This window comes from Aspergillus tubingensis (assembly GCF_013340325.1).
Source record: "Aspergillus tubingensis WU-2223L DNA, scaffold_8, whole genome shotgun sequence".
Taxonomy (NCBI): Eukaryota; Fungi; Ascomycota; class Eurotiomycetes; order Eurotiales; family Aspergillaceae; genus Aspergillus; species Aspergillus tubingensis.
This window is the reverse complement of record NW_023336282.1, coordinates 3,861,364-3,882,871: the sequence shown is the minus strand read 5'-3', so window position 1 is coordinate 3,882,871 and position 21,508 is coordinate 3,861,364. Positions and strand designations below refer to the sequence as shown.

Genomic DNA, 21,508 nt, shown 5'->3' with positions numbered 1-21,508 from the left:
CATACATAGTCCAAAATGTGAATAAGAAACCAGCTTCGCCGGATTGAGAACATTACTACAAAAGAGTACCTGTTTTCTTGCTCTTTGATTGACTGAGTTAGTATTGTATATCTCTATTGTGCTGAATATCATGCCATTCTTTTGCAATCTGATCCGGGCAGCCATTACTATTTCCAAAACCATACCGTAACATATTAATAAGATAATGAGAAATGTTGACCAATTTGATAACACAAACTTAGGAAATCCGGAATAAGGACTATATGAAGAAGGAACATATAAGCGATAATGGCCAAGGTGTTGTGGGTGGCTATGAGAAACTCAGCCTTTCACTACTATCCTTCCTTCAACCTCTTTGGAGTTCTGGAGGCCCTTCGTTCAATGACTCGCTGATGTTGATTACCACGCTTCCTTTTGGTATCTGTGACCAGTTCCTCGTCCTCTGGAAATAAACTTTTGCCCCCCGAGGATTCTTCGTCCGTTGAGCTCTCGGGTTGAATCAGCAACTGGCGAGGTGCAACGTCCGTAGGTATATCCGGTAAACGGTCAATTGCAGAACAAAGTAATGCAAAAAATGTTGGAACCCAGTCATGATAGATGGCCATTGAGAATTTGTAAGACCTCCATCTATGCTTGTCTGATATACTCCATTTCCCAATACGGACACGATAATATGAAGTCGGCTCTGCAGTTTCGACCACGGGAAAATGAGCGAATACTTGCACCTGCTCCTGATCATGACAAAAAGAAAAGCCAAGAATTCTCCGGTGTAATTCATTCTCACACCCTAATGATTTGAAGAGCTCAACGACACCTCTGAGACATCGAGTCAAAGTGTGAGCATTTTGCCGTTCTGCAATTAGGAGACTTCCTGTAGTGGACTTTACTGACTTTACTTCGCAAGCTAAAAACGGAAAAAGCATATCTTCTATGCCCTTGCAAATAGAAGTCTCGTTAGGCCCACCGAGTAATGGCTTAAGCTTGCGAATCTGCTTGCAGGTAAATGCATGACTTGCAAATCCCACAGCATAGTCTGGCCGCGGTGTCGGTAGAGATGACATTGATTCCTTTGCCCCTGCATTTCGTCGTGTGCTCGGATCCTCATCAAGGGAAGTCGACCAACTCCAAGGCTGATTCATACTCTCAATCAACATCGGAGTAGAGCGCAGTCGACCCCTATGAATCTCGAGTACTGGTGAGGGAACAATCAATTGACTGATCATTCGAGTGACCCCAGTCTCATTTGCGTCTGATAAGCAGTTCAGGACATAGTCACGAGCATCGTCCTCGAATGCCGTGCCACTGGGAGTTTCACATTCATCTCTTCTAATAAGATCTTGACATATTCTTTTATCATTCTCTGCAACCCCAACATATTCTCTCATGTAGCTGCCTTTAGACCTAAGGTATGTTTCACAGGCATTTGTAGCATAGGGGTTAGACCTGGCCGCTGTTGTTGGCTCGAGGGTTTGTGTCACTTGCGGAATGGTTGGAGGCCTAGAAGCAAGGTGGGTATTCAAAAGTTGGGTGTTAGGGGTAGATTGAGGCATTTCTTTTGGCCAAATTCCGTTGTTGATCCAGTAATATACAGCAGCATCCCCTTCAAATTGTGGACTTCCTAGAGGCAACTAATATGATATTAATTTTGATCCTGTCTCCATTGTGCAAGAGTTACGCAGACCCACCTCCTGATCAGTATTACTATCCGGAACTGCTGGGTTCTGCTCTTGACGCCGCTTCTTGGGCTGCGGTTCTGGGCTCAAGGACGATGGTTCTGGTGATTGTGCCTTCCGCTTATTCTGTGTCTTGGTCGAGGGACGTATCTATAACAAACATAGGGTCAGTATCTTAAGGCATTCCAAATGCGCAAGTGCTCACACCATACCCTTTTATGCTGGTCTTTTTCCTGCTTAGGTTGCTTCCTTGTACTGGCTACACCCTGTGCTTCCTTTCGACAGCCACGTTTGGCTGCGTTGGCGGTCTTTCGTGGTGCCGTCCTCTTCGATGCTCGTCTTGGTGTATTAACTTGAGGCTTTTGTGTCCGCTTCGAAGGGTTTCGTTTCCCTGTGTTGTCTTGTTTCTTCCCTACGCCCGTCTGGACAAGAGCACTTTGCTGACGGCCTTTCTTTTTGGAAATTGAAGCTGGCGTCTTCTCTGTGTTGACTTCGCTTTTCAGTGTCTTTTCATTGATGCGTATGCTCCTCCGACGTCCAAGCTGATCTTGTTCCATTGTAAGCACCTGAAGTTCGATAGACTAATATTTGGATAGGGGGATCAGGAGAATGTCTCGGGATAAGCGTATGAGAAAAATGTCTTGGTTGCTGTCTAGCCATGAATTCGATGTATCTACAAATACGAAAGGGGCTTACAACAGAGTTTAAAGCCGCCAGGTACCAGGCAGGATGTGTTCGCAGTCTACTACCTTAACAAAGACTGCGTTAAACAAAAGGCCTTTTCTTACCCGCCCGTTCGGTTCTTTCATCCTTTATTACCAACACCGTATGTTCTCAAAGCCTGCTAAATAAAGTTATGTATGGTTTCAGATCAATACGGTTTTGACCAAGTAGTCAATAATGTAATAAGAGAATGGGAGAAAAAAGAAAAGAAAGTGTGACGCGGAAAAACCTTAGTGGTGCAAAAACCGCGCGGTGCGCAAAGCAAATAAACAAACAGATATGGCAGACAATAGCAGCCGTCAGACAAATACGATTTCTTAGTATTTACTGCCAGCAGATTTAGTATGAAGCGGATTGAATTATATAATATATTTAATATATCTATCTATAAAAAGCTGTATATATACTAACTTTAATTTTCTCATGTACTAAATTTTGTTTAGTATTCTATCTAGTGTATACTGGATTTAGTATTAATATGGGCTTCCTATTCTTATTACTATGCTTAACAATAAAGGTACCTATCTCCCTTCTTATTAATTTACCTCTTAATTAATTATTTGATAGACTGTAATATACCTAGATGCTTAATACTCCTTGCCTATCTAGATAGCTTAAAATCTAGAGTTAATAATCATAATGAATATCTCCTTCAACCCTAGTCTTAACTACTCTAGAATTACTAGAGCTGCTAGTGATAGGCATATTCATACAGCTAGAGTTAGTAAGGTATTAGAGCTGGAGGATGTACTGTGCAAGACTATTAAGGTTGTCCAGAGTGGGACTTCGGCTGTCATTGATGCATTTGTTAGATAGAAAATAGACAACTGTTTAACCAAAGTATCTCCAACATCTCCCCATTATCTATTCCTGCTCATCCTTCGGCAGCGCCCGACTACAAAACTCCCTCCACCCCTCAAACGGCAAAAACGGCGGCTCAGGCGCCTCCTCTGGATCCTTCCATTCACTCAGCGGTGGATACGGCGATTTATCAAAAACCAGCTGATAAGCATACGACTGACGCCACGGACGCACCGGTCCCGCTGTCCGCTCGAAGGCTGTTTTAAACGAGCCTTTTTCCAACCGGACGGAGTATCTCTTAGGGAGGAAGGCGGCGTCGATGAGATTCTCTTCGTTTAAAATGTAGCCATCTGTTGGGCCGCGTGTTGTGATAGCGCGTTTTGTGAGTGTTATTTCTAGATCGAAGTGCGCTAGAACTTGTGCCTCTGTTTGAGAGGTAGTGTCGCTGTCGCTGACAGAAATCTGGTCGAGTGGTTCAGGACCAAGTGACTTCCATTCGGTCTCAGCAGCGATCCACGCGTTGAATATATGACGAAGAATTATCTGTGCTTATTAGCAATAGTCAAGGGGGTTTAGATCAGACAAACTCACTTCGCCCGTGCCGTTCTCGTAAAATATCATTTGGATCTCTTCTTCAGAGTCTAGATTCCATGTTCCACAGAGGATGGACAGCGCAGTGTCGGTTTTGCACATAGTAGATGGAGATTGAGGGAAATGGCTTTCTTTCAAAATTTCAAAATATTGTTGTTAGTATGGAAAATAAATCGGTTCAGATTGTTATAATTCTAGTTGTTGATTCAGGGAGAAGAAAAGAGAGAGGGAGGGAGATGGATAAAGATGAGATAATATAAGACATGGGAGGGGTTGGTTGCTAGTAATGATTCACAGGGTTCTTAGTCTTCCCACTATAGGTGGGGTCTGACCTGAACCATCAGACACAGCCCAGCTCAACTCCTGAAATGACATTATTCTCTCCTTTACTCTCCCATCATTTCCACAACATGAAAACCTGTTTCTAAAATGCAGATCAGTAGCTCGCCCTGTGGCTGTAACTGGGGCCGTTTATCAGGGTCCAGCCTTTTCAGTATGAATTAGCCCCCAAGCCGCTAGTTTCAGGGTCTCAGGAACGCTTCAGCCTAGAACATAAGCCTTTAGGGCTGTCGAGATGGGGGCTCTGACAGGTTGGCCCCCAACTCGCCCAAGTGATCGACCCTGACATGTGAATACTAACTTGTAGCAGGTTCAACCACGCAAATAAGTACAATTCGTCAATACCAACATGATGTATGAATTTAATTGATGTTTCTAAAATCATTAAAAACAATGTTTTGGACATATTACTTTTTTTGTTGGTTAAATGGCAGGTCAGAAAGACCTACCAAATTACTATTCATCAAGGCTTCTTACAAATCCGAAAATGTCCTCAGCCATTGATTGTCGTAAGATGGCAGGATGCAGGTATCTCACGTAGGATCCAAATATTCAGGGTCCAAATATGATTTCCCCAGTCGTTGTCAAGGCTGACTTTGATTACTAGTATATTTACTCAATACTATAGCTGAGCTATATACCTGAAGGCTTGAAGGATTGGCCCCCCTAGCCCTGTGGGATGGGTGCAAGCATGCTCTTCCCGTATAGCATAGCTGTGCTAAGATAACCAACCAGCCAGGAACATTTTGGTCCAAAATTTATACTATAGAGCTTGACACAGATATAAGATGGCGAAGATTTCTCCCAGATACCTCTATCATCACTCAAAACATAACCACTCGCATTCAACTTACAAGTCGAAGAAATCTCTTCTATCTACAAATCTCCAAAATGCACTTCTCGAGCTTTACAAACTTCCTTGTCGCGGCATTGACTGCCTGCAGCGTAGCCTCTCCTGTTGACCTGGGCAGACGTGGAGAAATCACCGTTGGCTTCCGCCGTGCTGATAAGGTAGACCTTTTCTTGCTATCTCGCCAGTAATTATGTTCAGAGCTAAAAATTCCCCTTTGCACCAGACTCAAGCCGAAAAATACAACAAAGAGGGCCTCTACTTTGACCACGATCATGTAATGTGGGGTGCTCAGATTGGTAAAGGAGTGTACACCTCTCCTTCCCGTGATGAGTATGAGGCGCTGGCTGCTCCTGATGCCTGGTATGTAATAAACAATCACACATCTCCTATGAGTATTATGCTGATATGTTTTCTAGGTACTGCGTCATCAAAGCAGACCAAGCAGCCTTCGACAAAATCCCCAAAGTCTGGATCCCCGAGAAGAACCAACACAACCAGAGATTGTGGAACCAGAAAGACGAGAAGCGAATCGACGAATACATCGAAAGCCTTCACGAGAATCCATCGAGCTCTCTCCGTTTCTCGATCATGCCTCATGGTAGAGATCGCAGCCGTCAGCAAATGCTGATTGTCCCGGAACTTGCTGATAAGAAGCATTTCACCATCCACTGCTATGAAAAGAAGGAGGATGTTAAGGAGGGGCCTGTTCATTACGATAGCTGGCATCCTAAGGGTGAGAAGGGGAACTAGGCTGGTACTGATTGTGGCTGGGAGTTTTCTATACTTGATCTAGTGTTCCGAGTGTCTTCTGTGGTTGTCTGTTGTTTAAATGGTCCCCAAACAAACCCCATCATTTCCCTCAAATTGTCATGGTGTGCTTTTGTACTTTCATACTAAGAAAAAAGAGTAAATCTTTGGATGGTTACCCATAATATGTGACAATATCAGTAGAATGTCCCTTCAATTCTTGCAATACTGTACAGAGAATGTCAACGTGTTATTCAGCAGGCCAAAACGAGATATCACGTCTATGTGGACAGCAGAAGGAGAAATAGGGACTGCTGCATTTCGCCTCCGGCTGAGGTTCGACGGCAATCTGACGGATATTAATATTACCTCTAATCTAGTAGAAAGGACGTATGCTCGATGATCCTCAAGATGTAGGACGATGTTGTAGTCAACACAAAGTTATCGAACGGGAGACAAACACAGGATGTAGATTCTGTTCATGATTAGGAAGGTGCGGCTCGTCTGCTGTCTTTCTTTACTGTATGCTTCATGGAGAAACAGCGAGAACACCAATCCCCAGTATTCGGCAAGCTCCTAGCACAATTTAAATACACTAATAACGCAGCGGCCACAACCCCGAGTTATTCAACCGACGAACATCCCACATCATCAACCCAATCATCCTATTCCCCGGGATATGCCAACTATGAGGCAACTCGAGCCCCGACTTCTTGAAATCAAACTTATTCTGCACCGCATATTCCTTAAGCCTCTCAACGAAAGGATCAATCACACCCACGCAGACAACTAGGCTGAGGCGGAGGAATCCGAGTCGGAAACGCAAACTCAAGCCGAGATGCATCAGGCAACTCAGTAACAAGCGGATACCACTTCTTCCAATTCGCCCACTCTCTACACCCATTCATATTCAGATTATGATTTCCATTGACCAGATTCAAAAGACACTGGGACACTGTCTGAATCTCGACACGGGCGACCCCTGGAAGCAGATCCCAGGTAGCAACCTCGGGCTGATACTGGCCGCGGACGCACACAATATGGCCATCCACAGGGAGGATGTCTCCCTTATACAGCACAGAATATAGTTGCAAATGCCACAAGGCGCGATAAACGCGATATTCCTCTTCCCATGAGGGTTGACTCAGATCCAGTTCCTTCATTGCATGGAACCTCCCGTTCCAGTAAAAGTGGGCTTGGAGCAGGCCCCCCAGGAATGTCAAGCATGCACATGCTAATCGTTGGATATTGGCGGCGATGTGTATCATTTCCCATAACACGGCTCGGGATATAGAAGTGGGAGGCTTATGGCGGGCGAGGAATTCTGTTAGGCTGCGTCGTTCGGGCTCTCCTTCGTTTAGACCACTTCTTCGGAGAGAGGAATGTACTTCACTGAAGAACTCCTGGAGTTCTTCTGGTGTTAATTGTCTTAGTTCGGTGACTCTCCAGAAGTGACGGTATAGATGGCCCTTTGTTATAGGGTTACCTTTCAGGATGATGTCGACTATGTGCGTTGCTGCGGGCTCTGCCCTTTCGTTGGGATTCTTGCCTGGTTCGAAGATCTCCCGGATTCGGGGGGATGCTTCGATGAGGTTCTCCAGCGTTACCCAGTCGGGGATTTGTCGGATGATGTTGCATAACACGATGTAGGGAACCCTTTTGATGCTAAAGGGGTCCATCGTGATGGGTTGATCTTGCGTGGGTATTTCCAGGAGCAGGGAGGGAGCCCTTTTCGCCTGTGTTTCGCTCTCATTCCCTTTGGATACCCTGGGATTACAACGCACTTATATAACTCCATTTGGACTTATTGGTCTACAGAAAAGGTCCCTCCTGTCCTTAATATTGAGGCAGATAAGCTCAAGCGGATGTGATTGTGGGATGTAAGGTTCTGTAAGTACCAGATAGGAACTAGGTAGCCTGATGGCAGTTCCCAATTAACCCTGTATGTGTGCGTCTTACTAGACGTGGATATCTTCCGGCCCTTATTTGTGTTTCCCTTATAGTAGAAGCAGGAGAGGCTGGCAACTTTCATTAAGCGAACTAGCTGAGTAAATAGATGATGCAAAGTTTCACCCTGCATGACCTACCCTATTTTGTAACGTAGCTTTCCTGATCAGAAGAAATATACGGTAAGAGTATATATAGACAGCGCTCCATCAATGCAGTGTCTGTTATCAATAACTTAATGTTAAACTCAGAACAGTTCAGCCACAGACCTATTCTGTAATTAATTGCAGATGGCCATAGATAAAAAAAATTCAGCTTCCTTCAAAGAAGAAGAAAAACAAGCAATAATTAGAGAATATGGAAGTCCCAATCTTCTGAAGCGAAGGAGGTGGTGGAAAAAAAGATGGAGTCAAAGGGGATCGAACCCTTGACCTCTCGCAGTTTCGCTATAGGTATGCAAAGCGAGCGCTCTACCACTGAGCTATAACCCCAGTTCGCTGATATTTTTGATTACATAATGTCAAATATACCACCATGTTTCATGCAAGAAGAAAGTTTCTATATCAGGTTGAACTACCTATAATCGCCTAGTCATTCAAAAATGTAGTGACAAGCTTTTATTGTAAGTTATATAGTCTACTTTGCTATATATATGTGTAGCTTAAATAGAGACCAACCAGGTTTCTCTAGCTATACAGTAAGTCATGAAGCGATCAACTAAGTAAGCAGTATATCACGCAGACATATCTTGTGTAAGCCCGATTTGATACGTACAAGTTCCCTTTTCTGCCACATAATTGTAGGATAGCGTTCTTGTTCCTGAACCTTATTCAGAGAAATTTAATATAACTTTAGTGGCTATTTCCGGTTGAATTGTCTGAGCGCAGTAATATTTAGCTACTGCTTACCCCCGGTATGACCAATGTCCCCTTCTAGCTTAGCATCATCCCTCGCAATGCACGTGTTCTACCTGTCTAATATTTTATCCAAAGTCCAAAATACGGAAAACTACTATAGGTTTAGTCTATATATGAGGGGTTATCCCTTGTTTTTAGTTGAGCAGCTGAAGGCACTTCCCGCTATAAAGCATTATCACCAGCTTATCAAATTGGCTGCTGATAACCCTTGACCGGGACTCTACGATAACAGGCACGTATGTGAAAAGAACTACTCTCATAACCAAAGCTTCATTAAAATATTAATATGACTGAACACATAATCCAAAATCGCTTTGACAATACTCATAGGAACATCCCGTCACAGTGGATTCTAAACCCACTTTCCAAAACTGAACTTCTCACAATCCCAGATCTCGAAGGACCATCTTCACTTTCTCAACTCCTCTGAGCGCTTTTGCTAAGCGCAAGACCACTTCTCATCTTCCCCAGCCCAGAGAAAATATGTCTCGGACGAGTTACTCTCAATGCCATCCTGTTGCCCATAGCTCTCATTCAAACTCACACCACCCTCTCCCTCGTCAACCTCAGCCTCAAGAAGAAATTGAACTGCACCCATGAGCAACGCATAGTTGGTCTCCTGGAATGGACGTTTATCACGCCACGGATATGGGTTGTCGGCTATGTGAGATGCGAGTGGTCTGAAGACGGGCTCGTCGAGGAAGGCGAGGGCGTCGGTTGGCGCTGAGTCTGGAGTCTGCACTGATGCAGGGGTGCTAATCATGTAGATGGGATGCGCTACTAGAGTCCTGAAATATAACATGACTGTAGTGAATAGCAGGAGGAGAGTGAATGATAGGTTGCGGAAATCCATGGTGGTGGATGGGATGAGCTTTGAGACCAACATTGTTGATAAGTTGTGGTAGATGTGGTAGAGGAAGAGAGGTGGGTAGGTGAATGGATGGGAGAATGAGGATGAAGGACGTGAAACGTCTGAGTTGAAAGGTAGAGGTATCTTTATAGTTGTCCTTGACTTGTTAAGTTGTATTCTACTAACCCTTCTCAGAAGCGGAGTCGATGTGTCTGTTTTCTGGATGGGCTTTGAAGGCGGCATGTACCGTAGTATTCTCGGCAATGCCAAATTCGATGTATACAGAGTGCAGATATGTGGATTTTGTTGCTTTCGGTATATTGTACAAAACATAACCTTGCATGTGAGTTGCTGCTGCAAAGATCCAACACACCGGAGACATTTGCACAGGGACCTGGATTATAAGGATGAAATAGAACTTTCCAACGCCAGACGGGAATATACAGTTTATTAAACTTCACCAGCCAAGGGTATCATAATCAGCTGCTTGAGACCATACTTTGGTTCAGCAAATTTAGGAAGTTTCCTGTTCATTCAGGTACTTTCGACAGGCATCCTTCAGCCTATTGATCCGCCGCTGCGTGTGCACAAACACCTCCCGATACATGTCAAGACTCTCCTGCACAACCTGCTGTCGTGTCCGCCTGCCGGCGCAAATTTCCCGCATGCGCAGCTCCATCTCCTTCCGAAGGAATGGTTTGCTCAGGGAAGGGCTATCCGGTATACCGGCGAAGACATTATCATATCCTTCTACCAGAGCAATGCCCAACCGGGTGGGGATCAGTTCTTTAACTGCGTTTCGACCGCTCCCACGCGAATGGACGGCAACGTATTGTCGTTCCTTAATTTTTGCAATATGCTCCGCCATGGTAGCATCCGTACCGATTCCATTGGCGTCCATCAGGCCAATAAGTTCCGGTTCGGTGAGGTAGTTCGGAGGTGTGGTTTTGCCGTCGAAAATCTTGGCTTCAGTGGGTTCAAACATTTCACCCATCTGGAAGTTTGGCAGTTGCTGACTACTCTCCCACTTGTCGTAGACGTAGACATCTAGATAATTCCGTTCGAGAACTAAGAGACCCTTGGCGTGGAAGAACTCGTCGCCGTATTGGATCTCGACTTCCGTCGACTGACCCTTGGCATCCTCGGAGCAGCAGGCAAGGAAGCGACGGACGACGAACTCGTAGACTTTCTTCTCGTCAGCCGTAAGAGCCGTGGGTGCGACCCAACAAACGGGATGTATAGGTGGGTGAGCTTGATCGTTGTGTCGACCTGATCGTGGAGTTTTGAATGCGCCGTCCAGCAGACTTCAGATGTTAGCAGTGCAGAAAGGCATGTCTGAAGGATGCTTACTGTCGAGCATATTGACCCCAGTTTCCGTCCGGTAGCTGCTTCTCAACGAGCTTTTTCAAGTCAATGCCCTTATCAAACTGGTCTGTTTCGGTACGTGGGTAACTGATGAAACCCTTCGTGTATAGGGCTTCCGCGACCTACACTGTGTGAGCCATTGCTCGAACATATGACATACGACACGGCTTACCTTCATGATTGTCTGACTGTCCATGCGAAGATATCTACTTCCCATCATCTGAAGGTCCACTGTTGTCAAAGGTAGAGGTCTCCATTTGCTGGTGGGCTTTTGGGTGACCTTGGTGACTTTGGCTTTCTTTGCCATGAGACACCGCTCGAGCATCACCGTCACCGCAGCTCTGTCAAAAAGATGAACACGTTTCCAGAGGAAATTGACCTTGATGTCGTCCCGGGTATGCATAACTTTGATTCCCCAAAAGGTCTCAGGTTTGAAGTTCTTGACGCGGAGATAACGATCAACTACAAATCCGAGTGTCGGGAATTGACAGGATCCTGGTCGGTTATTAGTAGTGCTCGTACAGGGAAGGATAGAACCATACCATAGCTTATAATAGTATCTTGAAGCGCTGCAGAAAGAGGTTTCAACTGAAGCGTTTGCAGACGAGTGAACGCCGCACCGATCCGGAGATCCAGTTCGATTCTGGCCGCGACAGCGTTTGCTTGGAGGTCATCGAGTTCGATCAGTGACCGAGCAGCATGCAGCACATGGCTGTTACCCAGAGATCAGCATTGTATTTCATTTGAAAGGGTGGTGATTCTCACGCCTTTTCTGTATTGCTGAACCTTGCCCGTTTGATGACAATGCGAGCGTTTCCTTCCTTTGCTTGCTTGCGGATTTCCGTTCCTATATGCTCACCTTCTCGATCACAGTCTGTCCAGATAAAGAGAGCCTTGCATCTCCGGGCTTGTTCCTGGATGTTTTTCGCAATGGCTACTTTATCCTGCCGCCAGGTATTAGCACGGGGTTCATACCAGACCTTCGTGGTGGTGCGCAGAAATACATACGTCAGCCACAGACTCGTGTACTGGAGCTTCGAAGAGGGCTGATGGGGGACATGACAGCCAAGTTCTATATTGGCGTTCAAAATCTAGACCAGTCAAGTGTCCAATGACGCTGGTCATGGTCACAGAGCAAGTGCCCCATGGGCCACCAAAATTGAAATCGAATACATAGTTTTTCACATATTGGTTCCCTCGGATGGCTATCTACAGTACAGCTACTTCAGCAACCGTAACCCTCAGGAGGTATTGGCAAGTCCCGGCACCGAGCCACTTACTGTTTGAAAGGAGCCGCCGGACAAATGCTGGGCCACGGCTTTAGCAATGGCCGGCTTTTCTGCCACGCATAGCACCCTTTGCGTTGTCATGGCAATTGCCTGAGTTGATCAGGAAGGCTAAGGTGTGCCCATGACCGATGCTCCTTTTCAGAGCGCAACCGAAACAAAGAGTGTTGATCTTTATGGCGAAGTGGACAAACTCACATACTAATCATCTACTTTGTCGCTGTAGACGCGAAAAAGACGCGAGTCACGGGTATGATAGGGTGCCTTTATGCCTGAAAATCTGCTTACTGCCTGAGGCTTAAATAGTGGCCCGAGCTCCCCATCACGGCCGGATTGGGACAAGTTTCAGGCCTGAATCAGGCATCCGCGGGCGGTTGCTCGGTCACGCTTCCCGGGCAGCTTGTTGTGGTAATTGTTTTGACTCCATCCACAACCCGGACTTGTCTTGCTTCCACTCACATGCGAGAAGCTTCCCTGTCACCCCAGCAGCAACCAGCTAACTAAAATCCTTTCCTTCAGTGCATCTGACCAAGATGGCGCTACCCCTCCCTGACGTCAAGTCTGTCGTGGACTGTGCTTCCTTCAGCCACACTGTCCTACCCTTCTTGTCGCAAATCACGGCGCTTCCCGAGCGACTGCAGCTTGCAGCCGCAGCCAAGGATGTGAACATCCTGAAGGACATTTACCTCTCCACGAATCCCTTCATCTCGGCCCTCTTCTTGAGTCTAGCTCTATCAGTTCTGTTTGTCATCGCTTCGGAGATCAACAGGAACTACTCCCAAGTTGATCGGCTCTGGAGTATCCTGCCGTCCATCTACAATGTGCACTTCGCTCTTTGGGCCCGCTTGTCGGGCCTCCAGACTCAGAGCTTGGATACTATCGCGGCTATCACCTTGATTTGGAGCGTGAGTTACCATGATTGTCTGTACATTATATCCGCCCCTGCTAACCTGCCCAGGCCCGCTTGACGTTCAACTACTGGCGCCGTGGTGGCTACTCAATCGGCTCGGAAGACTACCGTTGGCAGATCGTACGCTCCAAGGTCAACAACCGCTTTGTCTTCTTCATTTTCAACATCGTCTTCATCAGCCTGACGCAGTCCTTGCTCCTGCTTTTGATCACCGCCCCGACCTACAACTTCCTCCTTCTCTCCCGTCTGTCGGACCACAAGTCCTTCGAGGTTCCGGACCTTGTCTTCTCCCGGGTGGCCTTCTTCTTCATTATCATCGAGTACTTCGCCGATCAGCAGCAATGGAACTTCCAGTCTGCCAAGCACAACTACCAGCAGACTGCTCGCATCCCTGACCAGTACAAGGGCCGGTATGAGCCCGAGGATCTGGAGCGCGGGTTCGTCGTCAGTGGTCTCTGGTCCCTGTCTCGTCACCCGAATTTCCTCTGTGAGCAGGCCATCTGGCTCACTCTGTACCTCTGGAACTGCTACCGCACTGAATCCTACGTCCAGTGGACCGGCATTGGTGTCTTGGGCCTTCTGCTCATCTTCCAGGGTAGCGTTCGTCTCACCGAATCGATCAGCGCCGGCAAGTACCCTGAGTACAAGGAATACCAGGCTCGCGTGGGACGCTTCATTCCCCGTTTCTCGGTCAAGCCCAAGTACAAGAGCAGCAAGAAGAAGGCTCGCAAGGCTGTCACTGAGCAGCCCGAGAGCGAGCAGACTCACGAGGCGGACAAGAAGAGCCAGTGAGTTTGGGAGATACTTGATGTGCCGCTCACATTGATCTGCCTTTATTTCGGTTCTGGGTGTTTTTTATCTTCACTGGTCGCGGTTTCATTTGATATTTTCGAGTTATTTTGGAGTACATAATTATTGGTGTTGGATCTTCTGGAAAACATATATTATCCTGCTGTTTGCATATATATTTTGTCATGTTCGCTTTTGATATCCTTGTCGAATTTATGAAAAGTTCCATCACTGAAGAAGCACGCGGCGATTGGGCTGGCCCCTTGTGCTTGACTGACAGTACGCCTTCTAGTGTCTAAATTGCAAGCTCAAATCAGTCCTATCTATTAGTATAATAACTCCACACCTTACGACGTCCTACGATATCACTTGAGTCATAGTAAAATATAATTTGAACTCGCCTACCATCTATATTTGAAAACCAATATGAAATAACTACCTACTATACAGTACAATACAGTACACCGAACACTTTCTTCAAGAAAGCGAACGAGGAAAAAGAAAGGGAGAAGCCAGGCGGTGATGATAGAGATATCAAGTGACGGATGGTTGACCGCTGGGATAGATGTCCAAGAGGGATAGGGAAAGGAGTAGAGAAGTGGGGGAGGTAACTCCGGAGCAAGGTACCAAGCACGCAGGAAACACAGAAAAAGGGTCATAGTCCTAGTATTTATGGCGACAACTTGGAAGGTAACAAACAGCAGACGGATGGGATGCGAAAACAGAGGGAAATTGTTAGAAAGGAGATGCTCCGAGTTGACACGCACACACGAAAAATAAATAAGTACAAAACCCAAGCGAGGAAACGAGGAAGTAAGAAAGGACAACGATATATGATATGAAGAAGACAAGCATGCAAAAACCTCCGCCTCGCCGCACCTTTCGTCAGCCGTGAGTGATGATGTTCTTGGGAGAGAAGAATAGTATTCGAGGATTTCCAATGAGGATTTGCATCATCTATGGGGGAATAGGGGTGGAGTCGCGGCCGTCCTTGCCTTCAGTGGGTTCCGTGGGCTCAGGGGGAGCGATGGTGGCGCCGCCGCGGCCGTCGAAGTACTTGGCGAACTCGTTGGATTCAGGCCACTCTCTAGGGCCCAGAAGACGGATCATGTCATCGCGGCTGAGGACTTCCTTGGAGAGGAGTTCCTCGGCCACGATGCCGACTTCCTTCTTCTTCTTGGTCAGGAGGTCGCGGCACTGCTCGTGGGCTTGATCGATGATGCGGCGGACTTCAGCGTCGATATCCCGGGCTGTTTCCTCGGAGAAAGGCTTGTGCATCTGGCTCTTCGGGTCCTCCTCGTAGTAGATGTAGCGTAGCTTTGATGACATACCGAACTTCGTCACCATGGCGGTGGCCATCTGGGTGACCTTGTTGAAGTCGTCGCTGGCTCCGCTAGTCACTGTGTCGAAGTGCAGTTCCTCGCTGACACGTCCTCCCAGAGTCATGGCCATACGGTCCATGAGCTGGTTTCCGTTCATCAGGTAGGTGTCGCCGTTGGCAGGCAGATATTGGGCATAACCCAGAGCGCCTTGGCCACGGGGAATGATGGAAACCTTGAGAAGAGGATCAGCCCAGCGGAAGTACCATCCACAAATGGCATGTCCGGCCTCGTGGTAGGCCACAACGCGCTTTTCCTCGGGAGAAAGAACAAGAGACTTCTTCTCCAAGCCACCGATGACACGTTCAATGGCCTGCTCGAAGTGCTTCATGGTGACATGATCGGCGTTTTCACGGGCCGCTGTACAGAAGCTGGTTAGTATAGAACTGATGGAATTGGGAAGTTATTTCAGGAAATTGTGTACTTACCAACCAAAGCGGCTTCGTTGACGCAGTTTGCAATATCAGCACCAGCAAAACCGGGAGTCAAAGCAGAAAGTCTTCCTTGCAGGTATTCCATGTCCTCCTTCGTCACGATCTTCTTCAGGTGAACGCCAAAGATCTGCTTACGACCATCCATGGTAGGCCGGTCGATAGAGATGTGCCGATCAAATCGTCCAGGACGCATCAGAGCCTGATCGAGAACGTCGGGCCTGTTCGTACCAGCCAACACCACCACTTGCTCGGAAGTGTTGAAACCGTCCATTTCGGTCAGGATCTGGTTGAGGGTACTCTCACGCTCATCGTTGCCACCGCCGTAGTTCGACTTCGCTCTTGATTTACCAATAGCATCAATTTCATCGATGAAGATAATGCAGGGCGTCGACTTCCGCGCGTTGGCAAATAGATCACGAACTCGGGAAGGACCGACACCGACGAACATCTCGACAAACTCTGAACCACTGACACTGAAGAAGGGCACGCCGGATTCACCAGCCGTGGCCTTGGCAAGTAACGTCTTACCGGTACCCGGAGGACCCGAGAGGATCGCACCACGGGGAATCTTAGCACCAAGCTTCTGGAAGCGTTCTGGGTTCTTCAGGAAGCTGACGAATTCCATGATTTCCACCTTGGCTTCGTCCATACCGGCCACGTCGGAGAACTTGATCTTAATGTCGGTCTCTTGGTTGAAACGTTTGGCACGGCTCTTACCAATGCCAAAGATGCCACCTTGACCACCTCCGCTACCTGCACGCCTCGACAGGAAATACACACCCGCCAAGAGAAGAACCGTGGGACCGAAGCTTATGAGTGTCGCAGCCCAAGGGACTTCACCCTGGTAGTTGACAGGAATGCGTTCAGCACTAGGGACACCAAGTTCCTGCTGGGCCTCCTCCAATTTCCGCTCAAAGCCATCGACGGATCCAATGGTGAAGTAGTAGTAAAATCCAGGGTGAGCAGCAGGCGAATCGGGGTAGACTTGAGCCACCGCATCACGGTGAAGTTCGACCCGAACCCGGGTGTTGTTGATGACGGTCAGCCTCTCAACCAAGCCCCTGTCAAGGAAGTTTGCCCTGAACTCCTGCCATGTGATATCGCTGCTGTTCTCGCTCGGGTAGAAACTGCGGTAGATATAGTAACTGACAATCAAGCCCGCCCAGAAATATATGTTGTCGAGCTTGAAAACAACCATGTCTTTAGGGTCCGGCGGATTCTTGCCAAATGGGTTCTGGTCCTTCTGCTTCTTGTCTTGTCCTTGGTCCTTCTTCCCTTCCCGATCCTTTTCTCCCTCTTTCCCTGGTTGCTTTCCTTCCTCTGCATGTTTCTTCTCCAGTTCCTCGATTTCCTTCATCATTCGCTCGCTTTCGATCCGCGCTACGCCACGAGCGATCTCATCGAGGTAAGATGCCAGGTCGCGCATCAAACGCATATATGTCATGAGGGAGGCAGGACGCCCGGTGGCGATATGGTTATCGATGAATTCCTTCACCGGCGGAGGTAATCCGTTCCTCTCAACGTGCAGTTTCACGTCGTCGAGCATCTCATGTTGACTCCGTGGTGACCGTTCTTTCAAATGTGCGATGAATTCGTCTAAATGCTTCTGTTGTTCCTTGGTGAGCACATTCGTCTCTTCCGGCTTCTTCGGGTCTCCGCCGTTATTCCCGGGCCCGGTTGATGAGCCCGTGTTCTTGTTGTTGCCATTGTCGTTCGGGGGGTTCGGTCCACCGGAGGGCTGGGTAGCGAAGGTCCTGGCTCGGTGTGCGATGATCAGGGCTGACAGTCTTGACTGCGGAGCGTGTGCAGAGAGCGGCCTTGTGCGGTAAAGGCAGTCTGCGGCTCTCCTCGAATATCGAGCAAGGTTGCCAGGCCGCCGGAGCAGAGAGGCCATGGTCGAGGATGATGAGCCCGGAGGCTAAGGTAAAGGCGCGGCGGAGTTCTGAAAATTCAATGGCACCTCGAGGCTGATGCGGCCATAGAGGCTCTTCTTGAAACGGAGGTGGCGGGGAAGGTGGAAAGCTCTTGGGGGAGCTGAGGTCGCCTGTGAAGTTCGCTCACGCGCTTTCCCGCCTTCTTGCGTTTTTCGTCCTTCCGTTCGCCGGCTGACTCATCTGCCCACCGCCGCCGCCGGCCAGAACCCAAAGGAAGTCGGTGGACCTCAAACCCATCAGTAATCCTGGTTGTGCTTGGAAGAGTGCACAATTAGGTCGAGAACTTATGCTGATGTCACTCTTCATCTATCTGTCTGTGGTTTAGGGCATGGAAAGGGTAGATGCTGGAAGCGGGTGGTGGTGATGACGGTAGCAGCACCTGGTGGGGAATGCTGAGATTACGCACTAGATAGCCTACTAAAGTAGTGATGCCATAGGAGGGTCCTAATGCAAGTTACTCTTTACAATTCGAGTGCTCTTGCTAGGATTGTATAGGAGTAAAGCACTTGATAATGATCATTTGGTCCCAGAAGACCTATGAGCACTGTCCTCCAATCCACTAGCACTACACAACGAGTAATTCTATAGAGCACGTCTTTGTATGATTAAGTCAATATACCTGCAAAGAAAGCAATAATTTGGACATGAAAGTTCATCCCAGAGACCACTGGATACTTTTGGATAGGAAAAGCTTGAAACAACAGAACAAACCCAACTCCATCATAACCTCAAGGTATCGAACCCGACTACATAGCCGGGGAGAAAGAAACGTAAGAAACGCATAGCCCTTTAGTCGACATCCATCTCCTCCTGAGTAGTTCCATCCACCAACATTCTGGTCTTCTTCTTCTGTCTGAGACGCTCCTCTCCGTGCAGTCTGCTTGCCTTGGCAGTCTCGGCCACCAAGGGCTGTCCCTCTTCCCGCTCGCGGAGCTCCTTGCGAATGAGGTGCTCGCCCTCCATGACCACCTTGCGATCCGCCTCGCGCTTGCGGTCCCGCGCAAGCTTGCCTGCCAAACGACGCTTCGTGAACACACGCTCCCTGCGCTGCCGGATCTCCTCCACTCTCTCCATCGCCTTGATAGTCGCCGCAACCAGGTTTCTGTCGTACTTGACGGGGACGTTTCTCTTCTTGGCGAACTGGGACAGCACCAGCGACGAGTCGACAATCATCTCCTTGCCCTTGGCAGCGCGACCGGCCTTGGTCCACTTCACACGTCTCGGTTGCCGCTTAGCCTTGAAGTTCTGATGGGTGGTAAAAGTTAGCTTAAACCTGATAAGACTGGGCGGGGCTGGGGGACTTATCATTTGCTTCTGCAAAACCGGAAGGCCTTGGCGTCATTTCTAACAAACTGAATACCCTTGCTAGGGTAGACAGGCCTAGAGCAAAAGTGGCACGTTTCAACTCTGTCAGGTAGGTCAGCCGCAAGTTCTTACCGCTGGTCAAATTTCTCCCGGGATGAGCAGAGGCAAAATGCCGGGGCACGCACCTCATGTTGGGCTAGTTGTTCTGAGTATGTGAGCCCGAAAGCGGCGACTAGATGAAGTAAAAGGAAAACTCCGAAAAATGAGGTAAGAAGCCGCAAACAACTCCTCGATCCCACCGTCGTGTAAAGAAGATCTCCGATGTTCAGGACAGGAACCGCATCAAAAATTGAAGCGTGGAGCAACCGGCGCTAAACCACAACGGGTAATGCGGCGCCGCTCCGATTTTTTATCTGGACTTCCGCCTCTCCCCCAACGTCACTCCTTGGATATCCCTCCTGCTGTGTCCTACGACCCTCACTCCGTCTACTTCTGAATTAGTCACTCGACTGTTTCAAGATGTCTACCATTGCTATCGGTCTCGGTGTCGCTACTGCGGCCTTCCTGGTAAGTCCGACTTGGGAACTGGACTGTATCTGCATGAGGGATGACAGGAGGCTAATACATACTCTCATCTGCTAGGGTCGCGCCGGTCTTCTTGCCTACCGTCGCTCCAAGGGAGGTGTGAATGCCATGGGCAAGGCCTTCTACAAGGGGTAAGCCACACACTGTTGTGTTATGATTTACCGGCATCGATCACTAACTAGTATACAGAGGTTTCGAGCCGCGCATGAACCGCCGTGAAGCTGCCTTGATTCTCGAGCTTCCGTACGTTTCAACCCTTCAGACGCGTTATATTATTCGACTTCTAACCAAATATATAGGGAGCGTACCCTTAACAAGGACAAGGTCCGCAAGAAGCACCGCCAGCTCATGCTTCTCAACCACCCCGATCGTGGCGGCAGCCCCTACTTGGCGACCAAGATCAACGAGGCCAAGGAGTTCCTCGACAAACACACTTAAGGCTCTTCCAACGCGGATCCTCCACTGACGACTGTTCGGGGCGTTGTTGGATTGGGAGAGGAAACACGAACATGCTAGGGATGCTTTAGGTATCTTCTATTGTACAAGAGAGATTCTTCTTAGGGTGAGCATAGCGAGGCGTTGGTGGGATTTCTTTTTTCGAAGACGAAAGATATGTCTTTGTGTGCTCCTTGCGTGGGGCTTTGTACTATTGTCTACTATATCCTGATGAGATCGCCACTCCTGAATATATAACTGTCTGTTTGGTATTACGTCTTTCTTTCATTATACCTTCTGCTTGTTCTTCTTTGAAGGACTTACTGATTGGTCTGTTGGGTAAGTCTGAAGTATGCCATTATTCTGGAAATAACGGCGACATGATCATTGATCTCGCGTCAGTCCTTCGTCACTTGCTCAGAATTGTATGGCACTTGATGTGTAGAACCATCACAGGTCTTGACTCTATCAGGTGAATGAATGCCGGCAGGGATTGACAGTCCAAGCACTCACATGCCTATGCGCTAGACAACCAGATAGATAGCCAGATAGTATCTACGTTTCATCAGGCTCCTACAAAGCACTACTGCTTATGGGTCCAAGATTCACCCCTGAAATAGCTAGTTAGACACACGTCACTCAAGTTGGCAGCCTAAAACGCCCCCGATCTGAAGCGGGAAGATTTGAGCCAGATGGACGGCAATAGATAGAACCCCACCGATAGAGAAAGAAACATGGAGCAGGGGGGTTTAAACTGCCGCCGGACAGGGCAAAGTCCGAAAGACCGATGGGCGCCAGGAAATTCAGGAAAAGAGCCAGACTGCCAAGCCGAGACCGGCCGGGACGGACTGTTCGGAGAAAAAGCCATCCGTCACCTGCCCATTTTCATTCGTCCAGAAACGGAGCCCGGTTGGATCAGATTCCGTGCTGCTGGACTAGTCAACTCTGGGTCTTGAATAGAATCCTAGTACTCTGTCAGTACTGGGTAAGACTAGACTAGGACTGGGGAACCATGCGAGTCGTCACGGTAAGCTAGCTGTACTGGAGACTACAACATGGCTCATACTGAGTAGATCATTCCAAGGAGAGATTTTCACTTATCAGAATACGTGAATACGAAGCCGCAGTGATAACTGTCCCTGATCAGTAGTAGTTAACAGCATTAATTAAAAACCTCAAGCGACTCCAACACACTCTCAGCCGATCTTTGTAGATGATCCCTTAAGTCCGTCCGTAGCGCTACTTACCTCCGTTTCAGGGACAAACAAAGAGTATTGACTGGAACAGTATCGAAGCTTTGCTTACCTACTCGTTTTTTCATCCTTTTACCCTTTCTTACTCTTTTAGGGCAGACAAAGCCAGAAAGGCAGCAAAGCTGTTACGTGACCAGTTGAACCTTGAACCTTCGTTAGCTCGATGACTCCTCCAACTTTCATCCAGGAGCTGTGACTGACGATCGTGTTCATCTTTTCTTTTTTCCTTTCTTGTGGCATGCCCCCATTCTTTTCTGATGGATACTCGTTAAGTCTGTCTGACAGATCAGATCAAATTCCCTTCAGTCCCTCATTTTCCCCTCTTGTGAAGCTTTGACATCATCTCCGTTACATTTCTTTTCTTACCCCAATTTTTCAAAGTACATTTTTCG

At 47.9% G+C, this 21,508-nt stretch overlaps 10 protein-coding genes and 1 non-coding gene across 11 annotated transcripts; 3 read left to right on the top strand and 8 right to left on the bottom strand.

The window, feature by feature from the left end:
• Positions 1–335: 335 nt before the first annotated feature.
• AtWU_07572 (ribosomal protein L24e family protein) lies at positions 336–2,230 on the bottom strand (the record flags this gene model as incomplete). Its single annotated transcript, XM_035502681.1, has 3 exons — positions 336–1,628; positions 1,686–1,823; positions 1,886–2,230. The coding sequence occupies 3 exons, from the start codon at positions 2,228–2,230 to the stop codon at positions 336–338; spliced, it is 1,776 nt and encodes a 591-aa protein (XP_035358574.1).
• A 1,030-nt stretch (positions 2,231–3,260) lies between these two features.
• On the bottom strand, positions 3,261–3,890 carry AtWU_07571 (ornithine cyclodeaminase/mu-crystallin family protein; the record flags this gene model as incomplete). Its single annotated transcript, XM_035502680.1, has 2 exons — positions 3,261–3,740; positions 3,789–3,890. The coding sequence occupies 2 exons, from the start codon at positions 3,888–3,890 to the stop codon at positions 3,261–3,263; spliced, it is 582 nt and encodes a 193-aa protein (XP_035358573.1).
• Positions 3,891–5,018: 1,128 nt separating this feature from the next.
• AtWU_07570 (proline dehydrogenase family protein) lies at positions 5,019–5,730 on the top strand (the record flags this gene model as incomplete). Its single annotated transcript, XM_035502679.1, has 3 exons — positions 5,019–5,138; positions 5,204–5,340; positions 5,397–5,730. The coding sequence occupies 3 exons, from the start codon at positions 5,019–5,021 to the stop codon at positions 5,728–5,730; spliced, it is 591 nt and encodes a 196-aa protein (XP_035358572.1).
• Positions 5,731–6,494: 764 nt separating this feature from the next.
• Positions 6,495–7,406, bottom strand: AtWU_07569 (DnaJ domain family protein; the record flags this gene model as incomplete). The annotated part of the gene is made up of 1 exon (XM_035502678.1): positions 6,495–7,406. One exon carries the CDS (start codon positions 7,404–7,406, stop codon positions 6,495–6,497), a length of 912 nt encoding a protein of 303 aa, XP_035358571.1.
• A 672-nt stretch (positions 7,407–8,078) lies between these two features.
• On the bottom strand, positions 8,079–8,165 carry AtWU_t192. Its single transcript is given in 2 exon segments — positions 8,079–8,114; positions 8,130–8,165. It is a non-coding gene; the product is annotated as a tRNA-Ala (tRNA).
• An 865-nt stretch (positions 8,166–9,030) lies between these two features.
• Positions 9,031–9,477, bottom strand: AtWU_07568 (DNA topoisomerase III; the record flags this gene model as incomplete). Its single annotated transcript, XM_035502677.1, has 1 exon — positions 9,031–9,477. The coding sequence occupies one exon, from the start codon at positions 9,475–9,477 to the stop codon at positions 9,031–9,033; it is 447 nt and encodes a 148-aa protein (XP_035358570.1).
• Positions 9,478–9,955: 478 nt separating this feature from the next.
• Positions 9,956–12,176, bottom strand: AtWU_07567 (DNA topoisomerase 3; the record flags this gene model as incomplete). The annotated part of the gene is made up of 7 exons (XM_035502676.1): positions 9,956–10,745; positions 10,792–10,928; positions 10,979–11,301; positions 11,349–11,518; positions 11,572–11,750; positions 11,815–12,015; positions 12,087–12,176. The coding sequence occupies 7 exons, from the start codon at positions 12,174–12,176 to the stop codon at positions 9,956–9,958; spliced, it is 1,890 nt and encodes a 629-aa protein (XP_035358569.1).
• Positions 12,177–12,625: 449 nt separating this feature from the next.
• Positions 12,626–13,794, top strand: AtWU_07566 (DUF1295 domain protein; the record flags this gene model as incomplete). Its single annotated transcript, XM_035502675.1, has 2 exons — positions 12,626–12,997; positions 13,051–13,794. The coding sequence occupies 2 exons, from the start codon at positions 12,626–12,628 to the stop codon at positions 13,792–13,794; spliced, it is 1,116 nt and encodes a 371-aa protein (XP_035358568.1).
• Positions 13,795–14,748: 954 nt separating this feature from the next.
• On the bottom strand, positions 14,749–17,498 carry AtWU_07565 (mitochondrial inner membrane AAA protease Yta12; the record flags this gene model as incomplete). The annotated part of the gene is made up of 2 exons (XM_035502674.1): positions 14,749–15,530; positions 15,599–17,498. The coding sequence occupies 2 exons, from the start codon at positions 17,496–17,498 to the stop codon at positions 14,749–14,751; spliced, it is 2,682 nt and encodes an 893-aa protein (XP_035358567.1).
• An 829-nt stretch (positions 17,499–18,327) lies between these two features.
• Positions 18,328–19,033, bottom strand: AtWU_07564 (ribosomal eL24 family protein; the record flags this gene model as incomplete). The annotated part of the gene is made up of 3 exons (XM_035502673.1): positions 18,328–18,783; positions 18,888–18,945; positions 19,029–19,033. 3 exons carry the CDS (start codon positions 19,031–19,033, stop codon positions 18,328–18,330), a joined length of 519 nt encoding a protein of 172 aa, XP_035358566.1.
• A 329-nt stretch (positions 19,034–19,362) lies between these two features.
• On the top strand, positions 19,363–19,866 carry pam18 (putative mitochondrial DnaJ chaperone (Tim14); the record flags this gene model as incomplete). Its single annotated transcript, XM_035502672.1, has 4 exons — positions 19,363–19,410; positions 19,486–19,559; positions 19,618–19,671; positions 19,728–19,866. 4 exons carry the CDS (start codon positions 19,363–19,365, stop codon positions 19,864–19,866), a joined length of 315 nt encoding a protein of 104 aa, XP_035358565.1.
• Between the last annotated feature and the right edge of the window lie 1,642 nt (positions 19,867–21,508).